The following is a 17,814-nucleotide window of genomic DNA, read 5'->3' on the forward strand; positions in this document are numbered from 1 at the left end:
TCCAGGCTGCTACTGACAGTGCACCTGGGAATGAAAGAATTGATCTTGTTTTCTTATTTAGACTTGGCCAAAAATATGACTGGTCTTTTTAAATCTGAGACTTCTGACAACACAGCTGACTTGACTGATGGTAACAACCGGCTGTTACCAAGTTCTATGGAGTTTATGTAGTTTGCCTTTCTTCAAGTAGTCTTCCAATAACTCCAAGCTACACGTTTTGGAATTCCAAAATTTGCCAAAAACCCAGAAAAAAGGAATTGAGTACATCGTGTGATGACTATGTTAATTCCTGTCTCTTTAACCTATATAAACATCCCAGAACTGCAGGTGCTATTGCAGACAAAGCATGGACTCATCCTGAGTCTTAGCTGTATTTGCTCAGACAGAACACCCATGCTTAAAGCGGGGTACTGTTGTTTTACTTAGGCTAGTTCAACTACATCTTGTCAATTTAAAAATCCAAATCCTGCTCTTTACTTTCAGTGCTACACTGGTCAGTCTTTGTTCAATTGCCTAAATGCTAAGATTTCTCTCAAATGTTTTCTTCCGTCTTTGTCTTTTCCTGGTAAGCTGGATGTTTCTGTATTATTCGATCCACAAACATTTACTGAGCACCTACACTACCTCCTAAGTGTCAGACAATCTGGTAGGCATTTGTGAAAAAATAACAAGACACAGACTAACAGAATGCCTGGCCCACAGGCATTTAATAAATGTTTTTTGAATAAATGGTCTCTGACTTGCAGAGCTCAAATTCTATAGGGAGAGAGAAATAAATCATTATACTTCAGGATACTCCAGAGTGCAAGGGTGTACAAAATGCAATGAGAGGAGAGAACCAAGTGACCTGCTTCACTGGGAGACACAGATAAAGCTACAAAGAGATGGTGGCCCATGGATTATACCAAGCACTTGACGTTTCAGGAACCAGTTCAATATTACCTCAAGTCGAATTAGCACATTCTAAGCTGATTATGCTTAAAAGTATGAATAAAAGTCAAAACTCACTTGATTTGTTTTGTTTACGCTTGGGGCTGCTAACAGAAGCTGCAAATTCACTGTGACTTGTGGGTCCTATTCCATTTCGGTCCCTCCAGTTGTCAGATTCACTTCCACTTCCCAAGTGCTCACGACTGTTGGACCGTGAGAGAGACACTGATGAGCCCTGTGAAGAGTTAAAGCCATGTAAGAAAATGCTTGATAAAGTGAGTTTCTCATGGTAGAAGGAGGAAAGAACCCAAGTCATACCATCACTGTTTACTTCTTTTGCCAACACTGCATGCTGATTCTCAAGAAGAGATTGTTTCCTTACCATAGCTTTTGTCCTCTGGCAACCAGTGACACACGTACTGTACAAGGTGGAGTCTTTTCCCTTTTTTATGGGGAACTGATCAGCATTCTGGGAGTACCCAGTATAAAGAATCCCCTATAAAGGGGATTTTCTAATTTTATAATTGGAAAACTGGTTCCTGACACTCCTCTCTACTTTCAGGAACCAAAAAGCAAATCTTCCAGCTAGTATAGCAGAGGTTCTTTGCCTTGTTTCACACAAGAAGGGTCAAGTAGAGCCAATGCTTTGAAAAGACTCCAGCTCCCAGACCAACAGTCAGATGTTGGAGACAGGTCTGGAAATGCTTGTGTTATTCTCCTGCAAACAAGTAATGGTCTCTCCAACAAAGTAGACAAAGAATAATTTACCCTTTAAAATTCTTCAAAGTTATGAAAATAATAATTTAAAACATTTCAAAGTTTGCATTAAGTTTGTATTTATTCATTCTTTTAATCATTTATTTAAATCACTGTGTTATGGGTAACCTACTTTATTCTAAAGTTTCAAAGTCACGATTCTGATTTTCAAAGATTTATGTTCTCTAGGCAATTCCAAGGGAATCCTTTACTGTTCCCTTCGATAAACTTCACTCAATCTTGCAGCATAACCACAGCTAAATATGGTCTCCTTTAAATACTTCCATCTTTGGCATCATGACAGTCCAGTCCCCAGGTGTTCTACCTACCTCACTGTATCATTTGTAGGATCTTCCTCCTCTTTTCTGTTCTAAATTTCACATTATCCTGCTGCTCCTCTTTTCTGTTCTAAATTTCACATTATCCTGCTGCTTGGTACTAGGATTTCTTTTCTTCTATTTTCTCTTTAAGTAATCTCAAATCTCTTTCAAAGCTCAGTGACTCCCATATTTCTGCCTCTAGGTTTGACTTCTCCATTGAAACTTAGAATCAGACCTGCCAATCCTGTACCCTCATTTTATAATCTGAGAAGTATTTTAAATAATATGCTTAAAAATGCACCAACTATGCATCCCCATCAGTTATCCCCCAAACTACTCCTTTCTCTGAACTCCTACATCCTAGCAAGTCATACTACTACTCATTCACATTTGTGCCAGTCGAAATTTGAAGGTTCATTCTTGATTCCTCAATCCCTCAATATATCCAGTCCATTAGTGAGTTCTATCAATTATCGCTAAATATGACTCAAATCTGCCCACTGCTCTCCATATCTACAAATGTCACCAACTGCCTCCTTAATGGCCATTCTAAAGCTGTTCTTGCTTCCTCTTCCCCCATAATCTATTGTATATGAAGCAATACTGATTTCTTAAAAATGGAGCTTAGAACAAATCATGCCTTAGTGTAAAGTCTTGTAATGTATTTTCATTTTACTTTACCCTGGGCAAAAGTGTTCCAAAATTGAGCTATAATTTCTAGTATTCTTTACCATAGGCAGAGGTGCTACAAAACTGAGCTTCGTAATTGTTCAATAATTGGCACTGTACTTTACCACCGGCTGAGGTGTTCCAGAACTGCCTCTCTCCAACCCCATCACTAATGCCCCCCTACTCTATCTCCTTTGGCTCCAAGACTCACCAGCTACTTCTAACTTTAGGACAATTGCACCAGCTGCTCCCTTAGCTTAATACTGTTGCCCAAGATTGGTGCTTCTTATCCACTGGGGTTTAGAGCTTGCCTGTCATATCTGCTCATACCATCTGTTCTGTGGCTACCCAATCTGAAGCACCCTCCTCTGTTTCATATTTATTTGGGTCGGTTACCTAATGCCTTCTTGTTTATTTGTTTTGTGTTTCTTCCTAATTACCAAAAAAGAAAGTTCTATTTCTGAAAGCAAGAACCTTGTATTCTCTAGTGAATAGAACTGTATCTAGAACACAGAAGGTAATTAGTATTTGTGAAAGTACTAAATGAATCTCAAAGATTCTCTTCCCTACATCTTAAGGATGTCTTTGCTGACTTTTAGGAAGAGATATAGAGGAAGTAAGGCTCTTGAAACCAAAAACCGGAATTGTTAGTGAAAGTAACTTTAAGAATGTACTTCAACCAAGAAAAATCCTATGCAGTAAGAAAAAAAAAAAAAAATGCTCAAACATGACAGTTACCATAATCATTAGTGATGGAATGGTGAATGATACTTTCATATTACAAATGTTGGAATCTAAACTCTTTTTGAGTTATGTAACCACTCATTAAGATCCAGACTGACTTAATTCACACAGCTACATGAGAACTGGTTAAACATAGTGGTTTCTGGAAACATTAAGTAAAACATAATCTTGTGATATCTACTGGTTAGTTATCTACTAACTAATCTAAAATATCCACAAAGAGCAGCTCTCCTCCACTCTTAGATTCATAAAGATTTAAAAAGAATCAGACACCCTCACTACTTAGTGATGTGAAAACCATCTTTGATTTCCAATGCAAGCTTTTATTTGCTTCAAAGGATACGTGACCACTGCTAATGCATTTAAGAGATGGATGGCAGAAAGAATCCCCAACCTCTTTGTATCTTTGTTGATGGGACAGAGAAGGTTCAGATCAAAGCGGCCTTTTGTTTGACTTTTGGTGTGCCAATATAACATCAAGTGGTTAGAGTCATATTTTTGTGTCTTAGAGGAAACCAAAAAGCTTTAAAGTGCCTGCTTCTTATCTAAAGGAGCTGTTTGGAATGAACTGATTTCTTGGTGGCTGCCTGAAAAATGGAAAAAATTGCTCAAGTCTAGCTTCACAATAATACTGAATACAGAGCTCAAAGTATCAAATTCTTGCCTCAAGCAAACTTCCTGGAGCAGGAAACCCTTGGTCCCTGGCACACTGAGCGAGCAGCCCTCACCTGCTTCTGCTTGTAGATCAGCATTCTACTTGTTCATTTGGTTTTACATTCTTTTGGAAAAAGAGTAAAGGCTCTTTTCCAAAGGAGGGTAGAGGTATTTCTAGTCACTATACAATTTAAAATGATCAGTGCTATAAGCATAGATGCGGTCTGAATAAAAACTGTTCTCTCTGTTGTTCCCCAGGTCCTTCCCCACATCCTAATCCACTGAAACAATTCTTACTTCTCTGTTTTCAATCCTTCCCTTATGACAGAACAAAGGGACAGGCACACACATGCAGGTAATAACCACTGGAGAAAATCAGATGCCATGTGAGGGTCGCTGTTCCTCCATTTCAGTAGATGTGAGATGCATTAAGGGAAAGTGCAAAGCCCCAGAAGATCCAGAATATCATTCCTAAAGAAAGCTGGATCATATCTTTCCTTCAGTAGCATTCAAAGGGGCAGTGAAGAAAAGCAGAATACATGGTGAATGCCCATGCTTCAGTCTAGCTAGTCACTGCCCTCCCTCCCCCATCTCAGTGTGAATGGGCTGCTAGACACCAGCAGGATGGTGCAGCAGGCTAGCCCAAGACAGGAAACAAGAAAAGTCACCGGAAGGGGTTCAGTCACAGGGATAGCGTCCTGGCACATCTCTGACCACAGCAAATGGTCTATCTGACCTTGGATAAGGGCTGGAGCAGAGATCTTTCAGGTTCCTATGCCCATTGTTACCATCACCCCTCCCTTTAGTGTTGCATCCCCTTACAGCAGTGATTCCTAAGGGTCACCTCCATCAGAATCATCCTAGGTTCTTGCTGAAAACACAGAAAATTGGTTGCCACTCACTCCCTACCTGCGGAATGAGATCTTGGAGGAAGAAAGTGAGTTTCTTCTATCAAGCTCACTAAGTAATTCTTATGCCTGTATATTGTGGCAACATGTTTATGTATCACTTACATATCACCTTTGGCTATGTGTCTTTGGCTCTCTGTCTTTGGTGTTAAATCAGTATTAGATGGAAATTTTGTAAAGTAAACTCCTCAAGTTCTTCTTCTGACATTTACTTGAAGACTTATCCACTCTGGGCCAATCTTTTCCCACTGGGAGATTTTGAGAACTGAATGAACAGTGGATGGAAACTAAAACCACAAGGAATTAAATAAATGTGATTTAAGATAATTATTAATAATACATTAAAGGTGAACATAATACTCTGAGGTATTCCTTTGGGTACAAAATGAACGAGTGGCTTGAATGTGCAGAATTAGTTCCACCAATAAGCATTCATATACACAATCTCATCTTCCAGCAGGGTATTGGTTTACTTTGGGACAATTTCTACAGTGAGAATAATAGCTGCTCAATATTACTAAAAACTTACTGTGCACCATGCTGAGCATGGCATGCCCTTGCTCTGATGTCTTCCTAGCTTCACCCAAATGAGAAAACAGGCTCAGAGGAGTGAAGTTACTCACCAGAACTACATATCTGGTCAGTGGTGGTTACTAGACTCATAGCCCCTGTATTTGACTACTATATTCCTGAAATGATTATCATTTTCAACTTGTCATACTATTGGTTTTAGAGAGAAGAACTGAATGCCCATTTCTAAAGTTGACTATTTCATCTCTGAAACTACAGAAACACAATCATCAACCCAGCACTTCACTCTGCCCAAAGCAAGGGTGCATGGAGTGGGCCACCATGGGGTGCACCAAAATTCAAAGTCTAAAGATTAGCACTGCAGTTTTAAGGTTTCTGGTAACAAAAGGAGATGTTTATTTTTTCTTAGCTGTAATAGCAGCAAGAGGAGTACCTCCCACAGCCTTGCAATTTTTCATAATGGTTCCTACATTCTCACTGCTGAAGGTCACTTCAATCTTTAAATACAGTCTGCCAGGTGACTACTGCAGCACTAACAATGAAGTCCATAGGAAACAATTCTTTTAAGAATTTCAATAGTATTTTCTTTTTTGACTTAAAGAGAAAAAAATAAAAAAAACCCAGCATGTTTGCTTTTTTTGCCTTTCATCAACAGTCTAATTTATTACAAAGAAAATGGGTGGAGAAAAGAAGGGCAAACTACAAGTGCTAGTTATTAGACTAACAATTATGAAACCGTTAACCAGTATTTGTTTTTCAGCCTGCGGTGCTCCAGCTGAACACTGATTCTTCGATTAATCATTTTCATCCACGTTTGAGTTTGCAGTCCCCCAGTATCCTGTGTGCACTGTGCGGGCTCGCTCTCCAGCCCCACCCCCACACCAAAGCCTCATGCCAAAACCTGACACTCGCAAATGGAAAAGGCCTGCATTGTGAGTCACATGGAGCCTGGCTGAGGAGTATGGAACTCTGGACCCTCCTCCACATGCTAGGAATGCCAGCTTCCCGGTCTCACCCTGAGCAGTGCAGCCAACATCTGGGAAACATAAAAATTTTGGAGCTCTTGTTTGAGATATTTCCTGCTGTGTTCTTGGCTCATCTGAACACAGAGAATTTTTAACTCATATCTGAAAACCTGTTTTGGTTGAATATCTGCCTTTTCCCCCTATGGTGGCCTTGCTAGTGATACTCTTAGACAAAAGGCCTCTTTATACATTTTTATGGACTATTACATTTGCCCTTTACTTCATCTTAGTCCTAGGGTCACTTATGATGCTTCTTCCCCAACAAAAACACACCCCAATTTACATCTCCTTAGCAAAGCAGCAAAACTTTGAGAGAAAGCAGATAAAACAGTGAAATATGTAAGAATGCAATTTTATAACAATACATTTATAAAATTAGAAACAAAAACACATGACTGCTAATAATTTTTCCTGATGTCTATAATTTAGAACATGGCGGGGGAAGGACCTGACCTTTTTGCTGAGAGCAGACGGGCAGAATGGGCAGAGTGTGACTACAAACCTCGTAAGTGGTCGTCATGGTGGGCTTATAGGACACGTGGTTGGCTCTTCTCAGCTCTTTGATAGTTTCAGCTGGCATGGATTTAGAAAACCCCAGGCCACTCCAGGTATTTGTAGGTGTTCTGACCTCTGTCACCACTGGTTTCTTTAACATAGCTTTGGAAAACAGAATATAAGACAGATTCTCAGTATGTTTAATGTATTTCTTAAATAAAATAGTGATGATGAGCTTGGTTACTTTTGATATATTGAAGAAATGATAACTGAATGTTTATTTCTTAACAAAAAAATGCCTAAAACACCCTAATAAAATATAGTACCCAAAGTAACAATCAGTGGGAAAAAAAAAGGCTACACAACTTCTAACTGATGGAACAGTGATACATTCAACAAAACATGTTCAGGTTCAACAGAAGTTGAGCACCTTGAACCCAAGGTTTCTTTTTATGAGTGACCAGTTTCTCAGCTAACCATGATTCTTGAAAACCATTTATTGAATATGCTGAAAAACAATCAAGGTATAAATCATTAGTATATCACATACCTTTGGTTGCTAATAGCTTCTTTTGTTCATAGTCAAATGCCTAAAAATGAAGCAGAGAAAATGTCTTTATTACCAGTTTCTCCAAATGCCATGCCAAGACTCCATGATTAGATAACAAAGGTTTTGACTATATCCCTTAAGACATGATAAGCTCTGCACCATGGGATGACAGAAATCTAACACAGGCATGGTAAATCTAAACATACTTTCCAAACTAACTAATTAGAATAACAAATTACTATTTTTGACTTGAAGTCATATCAATGACAAGAGGTAAAGATTTCCTTCAAAAAGAAAAAAAAAAATCCTATTTACTAAGAATATCTGGTACACCAGGACCATTTATATGCTAAAGTGTAGTGAATAACTTAATAACAGTTTCACTAAGTTTCAAACTAACACATTACCAAAATGCTACCAGGTATCTACTGTCCTCCTTTCGGTTTCAAAATCCCCTCTTCATCTAGGTAAGCATGACCTGAGGTGGCATGTCAATACAACTTCAGAAGTTATGAAAATAACTGACATAGTCTTTGCTTTTGAGGTGAGATAAAATGAAAATGATCTGTAACCATTACAGTCTAGAATGTTAATCTATAACATTAACAAATTTAATCCAGTTTTGTTTCTTTGGTTTTGTTTTGTTTGGGGGTGCAGGATTAGGATGGTGGCACACACATACTCCACTAATATTGAATGAGTCACTGTGGTGGAGTCAGATCTATGCAGAGACCAAGACAGGCCTTTCTAAGGATAGTAGTACAGATAGAGGTACATCTCAAATGCTAACCTAGTATTCTTAATTCTCCAAATTAGGAACTTGCTAAGACTTGATTTATGCATTCTCCAAGGCCCACCAGAAGGATCAAGAACCAAATGGCACAATCACTTTGACTCTTCTCCCAAGAAGACTATGTCATGGTAGGTGCCCATGTAATTTGTGGTCTGAACCAGGATGCTTCTGAGAGTGAAATGTGCTCTGAACAATACTGAGGCCAGGATGACTGAAGTCAACAGGCTGTCCCATACAAATAGGATGGAGGTGTTAGAACTTTTAAGAAGATGACAATAAATCCACAGGGGCAGATTTTTAGATAACACTGTATGATGACATTTTTTGAAATGCTACTTCTCACATGGCACCAGGAGTTTAAAATTGCCTTTTTAATTATTAATGTCCAAGGTTGGGGTGTGGTAAAAACCTTGATTGACTTGCTCAATAAATATTGAGAACCTAGTGGTTAAAAGAGAGCTTTACAGAAGAATACAGTAATTAATCAAAAATAATCGACAGACTCAATGACTTACAGTCTTAGGAGGGTTGAATAAGAGAAGTAACTATAAATAAATTGGGGAAGAATGGAAAATGTGAAGAGAAAGCTAGCAACAAAGCACTCAAGAGCAGTCAGGAGACATATACCATTTTTAGTTACAGAGAACAAGGAAGTCTTTGATCTTTCTCCTATCACTGCTCAGTGACTATTATTGATTTTCTAGTGATTTCAGAATTTGGCTATTCACTAATGGCATAAGTACATCTATTCTATTTAAGTGGAAATAATGCCACCGAGAACACTCTCATTCATTCTAAAAAACAGACATAAAATTGGTCCACTGAAGGTATAAACCTGATAAAAAGGAAGACAAGAACCACAATATGAACACAAAACACAACAGGATGGATAAAGGGGAATTGATACATCTTAAATGGGAGAATTTTAATTTATGCTAACCAAAAATAAATTTATCACACAAAGTAAAGTAAATGTCTTTAACACTGACACATTATGAAGGCCATGGTTTTTATAATAATAGTCACCTACAAAATCATGGAAATGTTCAAATGCAAAGGATTAAAACAAAGATAAGGAGGACTGAATTGTAGCTCACTCTGGGACTTAGTCCTGTAACTCACTTCCATGAACTAATTTCTTTTACATACCTATCTATGGCAGAGTGTCTGCTTCTAGGATTTTGTAAAAAGATTTTCATCTTTTTATGGAGGTTGGGGAACTGAGTGAGAAAAATCCCTACTATGAAGGAAGTGAGTCTACCCAATAACTGGCCCTGAAAATGAGAATATTTATAGGATTTTTTTTTAAGCCCAGAGCAAAAAAATCCTTGTCTTTCATATTGTGATTTATATGGAAATCAGATTTCCGAATTTCATGGTTAGAAATCTATTTAGAGTAATTAAACCTTTGAAAATTAATATAGAGAAAAGTCCTGTTGAGGAAGTTGCTTTAAATAATCATAAAAATCTATGAACCAGCTGGGTGCGGTGGCACACACCTATAATTCCAGGGAGGCTGAGGCAGGAGAATAGCAAGTTCAAGGCCAGTCTCAGCAAATTAGTGAGACCTTAAGCAACTTACTGAGATCCTGACTCCAAATAAAAATAAAAAGGACTGGAGAAATGTTGCCCAGTGGGTTAAGCACCTCTGGGTTCAATCCCCTGGTACCAAAAAAAAAAAAAAAAAAAAAAAAAGTGTGAACCAACACAATTATCAAGAATAACAGCATCTACTTTCAAGGAACTAAAAAATTCATATTATTTCTATACCATCTCAAATGGCACCAATTATCATCTCCATTTCACAGACAAAAGAATATTGGATCTGTTTATCTAAGACAATGTCATGAGCCAGTAATACTTAGAAATGTAGCCTTTTGCATTATCTAAATTCTTTTCAAATAACAGATGAATGTTATTTGCATTAGGCACAGTGACACAAATCATTTTATGTCATTTTAATATCATATTTTAAAGAATTCTTCTCATTTAAGCTAAATCCTATTTCATTGTTAATGTTTATAGTAAAACCAATTCCTAAGTATTACATATATATTTAAATTTCACTTTGACCAGAGCAGAGAAGGAAAAGCCAGTTTCTGTAACTACTTACTGCTAAACACTCAGTGAATTCTTCAAGTCCTCACCTGAGCACCCTACATTTGTATGACTTTTCTGCTTTATTCCATTACCTGCATGTTGATATATGATGGACGTGGGGCAAGGCGGGCCCTTTCAGAGTTTTGCTGGGCAGCTGCTGCCCTCTCTGCAGCACGTTCACTTCCTGGAGCCTTCTTGTCAGCTACAGGGCTTTCTGTAGCACTCAGTTCAGGGTCTGAGAGCAACCTGTCAGTGCTGCTGTGAAACAGAGTTTAGAATTTAGCACTCTACCATACAGACAAATGTACTGGCATAGTATTTCCTATGAGCCACATTTACTATGCGTATTTCCCTTAGTCAACTATTTACATGTATTATCTCATTTAATCCTCATAAGGATGCTGTGATGTAAGTTCTATTGTTATTCTCATTGAATTGATGAGGAAAGTGCCTTGCTCAAGGTCACACCTCTAATGTAAATGGTAGAGTTGGAATATGAATTCAGGCACTCTGACTCTAGAACTAGAGCTTCAAACTGTTTCATAATACACACATTCTATGTTGTATATATATTATACAGCATATGATAGAGAGGGAATAAGGTAAGACAAGATTTCTCATTTTTATACATCAAGGAGATACCAATGACTCATGTGTACAAAGCCTCCACAGAGATGAGTAAATCTGATATCATTCATGTGTAGAGTGCACACGACACTCGTAAAAAATAAGGGTAGCAGATAAATAAGAAATATTTTCCAAAGCCTATTTAGGGGTACAGGTAGAGCATGAAAGTGCTTCATATAACAGACAACACCTGAAATACAATACATGATATGTGCAGAATACATGCACTTCAAGTTCAAATCCAATGGTACCACTGTTTCAAATAAAATAGGGATCAAATCAAAGAACTGATTTGCTCATGTCTTCACAGTTTTATTCATTCAAATATTCAGTTGTGCCAGGGGAACTTAGAGGAATTTAGAAAGGGTGACTGGAGTTGAAAAGGAGGAACAATGCACTTTGCTTGACAAAAGCTGAGAGAGGCTTCACAGAGGACATTTGAACTGGGAATTAAGGGCATCACAAGATCACTGGTGCCAAAGGCCAGGAGAATAGCAGTGTTTGGAGGGAAGAACATAAGGAAAGGAAACAGGCACTGCAGATCACTGGGGCTCTTTCAGCCACAATGTGATAAGATTTAGATTTTTAAAAAATTACTGGAGCAAAATGAAGGACAGATCAAACTGATGAGATGAGCAGAGGGCGGTCATTCTGGAGGATGCTGCTTAATCTAGATGGGAGATGAGGAGAAAGTGCAGAACACAGTCAACAATGAAAGGAACAAATGTAGGCTCTAAATGGTTCAATCGATAAACATACTGAAGAACATAACTTGAGATATTAATACCATGTAAAGAAAAATAGAGCAAGTTGGATAAGTTGAGGCCAGAGTTCATAAAGAAAAATGAGTAAGGAAGGACGGAAATAAGAACATATATGCTAATCTTTGCATAAAAATACAGAAGGAACTAAGAAGACAGTAGAAGAAAGCAATTGGACAGGGAGGGTTGGAGGAGAACAAAAGAAAGAAGATTTAAAAAAAAAAAATACAGCAAAGAAAAAGGAAACAGACCAAGGACAAAGGAAATAGAGCAAGGATGATACACTGGCAACTCTGCCATGGTCAGGGAGCTTTCCAGTCAATACAATTCATGCATTTGTACCCAATGTGACTTGTCATAATTCATGATACTGTGAAGCATTGAGTGAAAAGTTTTCCATTAATTAAATTGGAAAAAGGGAGGCACAGTTTCAGAAAGAACTCCCAACTGAAAGGGAGTTCACTGTGGGAAAACCTCCAATAGCAAAAATCAAGGAGAAAAAATTGGCCCAAATGATTACTAAAAAGCAGAAAGACTGTTAGTTTCAGAGCAATTATAGGTAGTTGAGAGGCCAGATATAAACCCAACTGTCTAAATGAAGAGTAGATTATAAAGACTATAGGCAAGCATAAAAATGACCAGATACTACACCTTAAAAGTAGGAGTGATATGGCTCAGGGGTACAGCACTTGACTAGCAGGCACCAGGCCCAGGGTTGAAACCCACAATGCAAAAAAAAAAAAAAGAAACTACTGAAATGATTGATTATTATGAAGAGAAATGAAAAAAGATCTAACCTGACCTGAATCAGAGTCCTAACCACCAAGTTTAAAACAAGTTCAGTCTGCAATATACTATCTTTCACAGAATCAAGGGTTTTAAGATTAAAATACATACTGTAAGTGTGAGTTTTTCGTGCCTTGCAATAACTCTACTGTCTGTCTTTTGGCACAGGAAACCTTGGAGTGACCCATCATCTGTTTTAAGTCACCAGCGTTCCCAGAATGGGAAGGACTTCGAGGCATGCCTACTTCAACAAAAGCATCATTACAACCTGCAGGGGAGAAGAACAGAGTAAAATATCTAAACAAAATTACATTACAGTTCACTATTATCTGTAACAAGAAAAAATCAGAACCCAATTCTACAGAGATTATTACCCTGATAAAGGCATAAAAGTTCTCAGCTGTAAAAAGATGCCCCAACAAATCCAGGCTTCACAAAAAGAAGACACTCCAACTTAAGGAAGATATATTTATATAAAAATACTTAGTATGTTGACTCTTTTTGTTACATAAGTAAAATCACTTAACATAGAAAGGTCCAATGTAATGGGAAAATGGTATTTCTGTGGAAAGTGGTTTTCAGTAAACTTTTCACCATACTCATTGGCATTTCATTCAAGATATTCCCTCTGCACATAGCTAAGGTAGGATGAGTCATAGTTGGTTAGCAAAACCAACTCCAAATCACTGCACAGACTCTCCATGACCCCCTTTATCAGTTAACAAACCAGACTGTTATTCAGGAGAAAAGTTACAGTTCCTGACCTTCTGCAGGGTTTGATTTGGGAGAAGCCTGCTCAGAGCCAGTTGTCTGGATGGATGGATCACCGTGATTCCCACTCAGCACTTTTTCTCCAAGTGATGAAGTTGATATTGCACCATATTTTATATTTGGAGACTGAAATAATAGAAAATAACATAGAGATAAGGTCATAAATTTACAATTTAAGATTCATTTCAGGTAAAGATTAAAGCAGCTTATGTCTTAAAACAGCACGGATGACCCCATTATCGCAGCAGAAGAGCATTACCTGTGCATGTCCATTTAAAGAAGAGGTGATTTTTTTGCCTTCTGTCTGCATACTGTTGATATGAACATCAACAGGAGTCAAGCCAGGAGGGGGTGACGGAGCTGTGTGCCCATAGGTGGGCACTCCAGATAATAAAATATTGGTTAACGTGGCTTGTGCAGTAGATGGGATCATAAGGTGTGGTATGGCAGAGAAACCTATGGTAACATTTCATAGAGATGTTAGACAAGAAAAAACTCACAAACTAGTGCTGTTTTTAGTAATAATAACTAAATGTTTTTTGCTGAAAATTTAGAAGATAATTCAATTTTAATATCTCTATAGATTTAACATTACTATAAAAACATACAAGAATGTTAAAGTGAAGTACCACCTTTGAGAATGTTTATTCTAAGTCATTCTCTATACAGATAAGGAAATGAGTAAGGGAGCACAAAGCCTGTTTTCCAATTGCCAGGCTGGCAGCCTGCCTTGGCCACTGCTCCCTGCACATCAAGCCCTTTTCCCTACTCTGATTATCCCATTTGAAGACTACATTTTACTTGTGAAAAATTCATTCTTTGTTTTGTTTCATTTTAACTAATTTACACATCAGGGGAGTTCTGTTTTGTTGGAGGTCTGAACCATAGTTTTTCCCTAAAGAAACTGAATCATTTGTATATTTTATTTCAAAACTGATAATACCTAAGAACACATGCCTTTGATTACACTTGCATGATACTGACCTGTGGCACTTGAAGTATTAGCAAGTGGGGGTGCCCATAATGTGGGGCTAGGGGTGCCAGAACTTGGACTTTGCAAAGGACTGACTGAGCTATTAAGAGCATTCAGGAGTGAGTTTGGGTTTGTTGAAGTGTTTAGCGATAAGGTGGTTGGCCCCAAAAGACCTGCAATAAATGAATGTAAAGTTAATACACATGAATTCAAGATTTTCCAAATAGACATGGCACCTATGTTGCCATCTGGAATGCACATCAATATAATCTCTATTTTCTAAATATGAAATATAGATGACAGATTTTCTTTCAAATATCTACATGAAATATTTCTTTATACAACTCCAGCACAGAAACCAGCTAACCCACAAATAGACGCTGTCAGAAAAGGGAAGACAGATGTGCCCAAACCAGGATAGCAGTCAGGGTCACTAAGCCCCACAAGGGGCTTTGCATTCTTGTTGGCTAGTGAGGATGAACAAGTGGGGATTCATTTTTATTTCTCTGCATAACTCACTTGTCATCTGCTTTCAAACAAATGCTTTTCAAAGCACTTACATTTAGTAGTAACTGGGGAAAGTTTTCTTGTGGTATAATGGGTCCATTTGGGCCCTTTGTAGATAGGCAGAGCTGTCTGGAACAGTTCTTATATGTACCTCAGAACACATACATGACCATGACTTCTTTCAGTTTCATCCCAATGATAAAACCTATCCTTATAGAAAAAAAATTTTGGTTTTTGGTTTAAGAATTTGATGCTTGATTAACTTAATGAGGTTTTGCTTCTGTTATTTGAAATATGTTCTAAAATAAAATATGCATTTGCATATGTTTCTAGGAATGCATATAAAGTAGAGGTCTTACAGGATGGGTATAGCCATGAATACACTTTTAAAATTCAGTAACTCTGATCTTTGCTCACTTTCTCTGTAGTGCAAGATAAATTTGGTTCCTGCTAAGTTACCTGACTGGTATTTCCTGGTTCATAGGCATTGCTATGTTATTATGACTGTTCAGGTCCCTGTGGAAGGAATAACTTTGGTAGACGAGAGACAAAGGGAAAAAAAAACCCTCTTTAATTTAATGGTGTCTAGGAATGGCTCATTGGATTCATAATCATATTATTATCATATTTTTAAAAGCAAAAACAAATATTAGAAAAATATTTTAAAGATTGCTGAAAATATTTTTTGTGCCTCAGATCAGCACTGAAAGAGGTGGAGTGATTTACTAGGGTTACTGTATTAGATTTTCACATAAAAGCAACTGAGAAATGTGCAAAGAAGTGGTGAACCTAACATAACTATTAGAGAGCAACTAACATCAGCCTGTAAGATTGCAATTCATAGATGAGGCCATAAATATCACTATGACTATTAAGTGGCTCACCCTGTTTTCTTAATAAACCAAAGCACTCAGAGAGATTGTTCATTTACTTTTCTATTGCTTTAGATACAGGTTCCTCTGCTTCCCTTGGTGACTAGGATCCCTTTGTGTCTGGCTTGGCAGGCCTAATCGCTTGGGGTGCAGCTCTGATTGTTTTCACCTTCCGCTCTCCCCACCTCTCATACAGATTTGCAATTACTTTTTCAAAAGCAAACTGGATAATCTTTATCTCTAGGGACTGATGGCAATATTGCAAATGCAAGAGAGAACAAACCCATAAATTAGTGAGCCTGCTCACTTCAATCTTAGTGGCATTCTTAATTTAGAAGAACAAACAGTCACTGAAAGTAAAAGTCAGATCTTGATTATTTATGCCAACACAGGAAAAATCTGGGTAACCAAAATCCTAAGAGCCTAACGACAACAGTGAAAACCACAAAACAAATTGCTTTGAGTTGTGTTGCTTTTTACCTGATCTTAGGGCCGGAAGAAGAAAAAATTAAAAATAGCATTTAAATATAAACCCAAATGGTAGAAAGAAAGGGAATCAGATAAGCATTTCCCCAGTGACTGAGAAGCACTGTAACAATAAATTTTATACCTAGTCCAGTGAGTCCGAGGCCTGCTGAAGCTAAGATATCCAGGCTGGGACATGCCAGGCCGGCAGGGCACGATGCTGGGGATGGACTGGTTGCTACGGTAACCCCACTGCTTTCAAGTCCGAGGAGACATTTCCTTGCTTCATACATATTTAAGGCATTTCGCTCAACACTTTTCACAATCACAGACTATGAAAACACATAATGGGGAGAAAAAGTGACATGCGAGAAATCTATAATGAACGGGGGAATGGAGGGTGAAAAGTGAGTATGTTATTAATTCCACTTGGGGTATGTTAATGCCGCTTTAAAATCAGCTGCAAATCCTAAGCCCTCATTTCTTAACTTTTGGTAAAGCTGAAAATGTTAGTTACCATTTATTGCATGTGTCCTGTGTTCTGGGAAACTGATGGAAGCTGCACAAATATTCCATTTATCAACAAAACCTTATGGGGTGGGATCATTGTTCATATTCAGTAAGTTAAGAGATTTGGTCAAGGTCATGGCATAGCTGCAGAGGACAGCAGGAGGACTGGAACTCCAGACCCTCTCCATAGCCTCTTGTCTTTACATTAAAGTTCTGCCAGCTTTATCTTACCTTTACAAACCAAACCAAACTTGTCAGAACATACAGGCTGCATAACAACAGCCACTGATGTTTGATATTTATAGTCTATTAGTTGACTGACCTTGAGATACCATTCCTTCTCACTGAGCACATGGTAAAAGAAAATTCTACATAACAAATCTTTCTTCTCTCTCAATGGACTCATCTAGAAAATTGGAAATGTGAACTCTAAGGGGAAAAGTTCCAATGGAGAGTAAAGAAAATTTGTGTCTAAGAAAGTAGTTAAAGCAGTAATTGGAGTCAGGCCAGGCAGGTGTAATTAAATGGCCAGGGGATGCTGTAAGGTTTCCGATTTTTGAGGGGCAATCTATTTTTCCCTGACACCTGACCATTTTTTTCCTGAACTCCTGGAATTCTTGTGCCTGTCCATCTTTATATGCATGAGTCCTTGAATATCTCTTCAAGTCTTTACCTTTTAGCCCTGGTATCTATACTAAGTCTTGTTAACTCAGATCAGTCAGACATGTAGCTTCACAATACAGAAAACTAATGTCCTGTTATCTAAATTTCAACTCACTATATCAAGTTCACTTAGAATCAGGGCTTTTTCTTTAAAGCTTTCTTTTGAAAAAGGTATGATTCTTTTTCTTCGGTTGGATAATAAATATTATAGTATTTATACATATACAAAGTTACCTTATATTACATACAAACCATTATACATATATGATAATGTTTCCAGTTTAGAAATTAAAAAACAAAAGGCACACCCATTTGGTGTTACCTACTATAATAAATTAAGGAACTCAATTCAGTTCAGGAATTAAACATTTTTTCTGAACTTCATAAACTTAACAGTTACATTT

General features: G+C 37.7%; 1 protein-coding gene across 3 annotated transcripts in view; it reads right to left on the reverse strand.

Annotated features, from left to right (window-relative positions):
* BICC1 (BicC family RNA binding protein 1) overlaps window positions 1-17,814 on the reverse strand; it is a 265,578-nt gene that overhangs the window by 12,587 nt on the left and 235,177 nt on the right. For 2 of the 3 annotated variants that reach the window (XM_079138138.1, XM_079138140.1), the window contains exons 10-18: window positions 16,383-16,569; window positions 14,405-14,566; window positions 13,680-13,876; window positions 13,414-13,546; window positions 12,761-12,917; window positions 10,568-10,733; window positions 7,583-7,622; window positions 7,040-7,194; window positions 1,009-1,165 (exon numbers count right to left, since the gene is read on the reverse strand). In XM_079138138.1, coding sequence (XP_078994264.1) covers window positions 1,009-1,165; window positions 7,040-7,194; window positions 7,583-7,622; window positions 10,568-10,733; window positions 12,761-12,917; window positions 13,414-13,546; window positions 13,680-13,876; window positions 14,405-14,566; window positions 16,383-16,569 — 1,354 coding nt within the window. The remainder of the gene's footprint in view (window positions 1-1,008; window positions 1,166-7,039; window positions 7,195-7,582; window positions 7,623-10,567; window positions 10,734-12,760; window positions 12,918-13,413; window positions 13,547-13,679; window positions 13,877-14,404; window positions 14,567-16,382; window positions 16,570-17,814) is intronic. The other variant, XM_079138139.1, reaches the window with a different exon arrangement.

Source organism: Sciurus vulgaris (genome assembly GCF_902686455.1).
Source record: "Sciurus vulgaris genome assembly, chromosome: 4".
NCBI classification, from domain to species: Eukaryota; Metazoa; Chordata; class Mammalia; order Rodentia; family Sciuridae; genus Sciurus; species Sciurus vulgaris.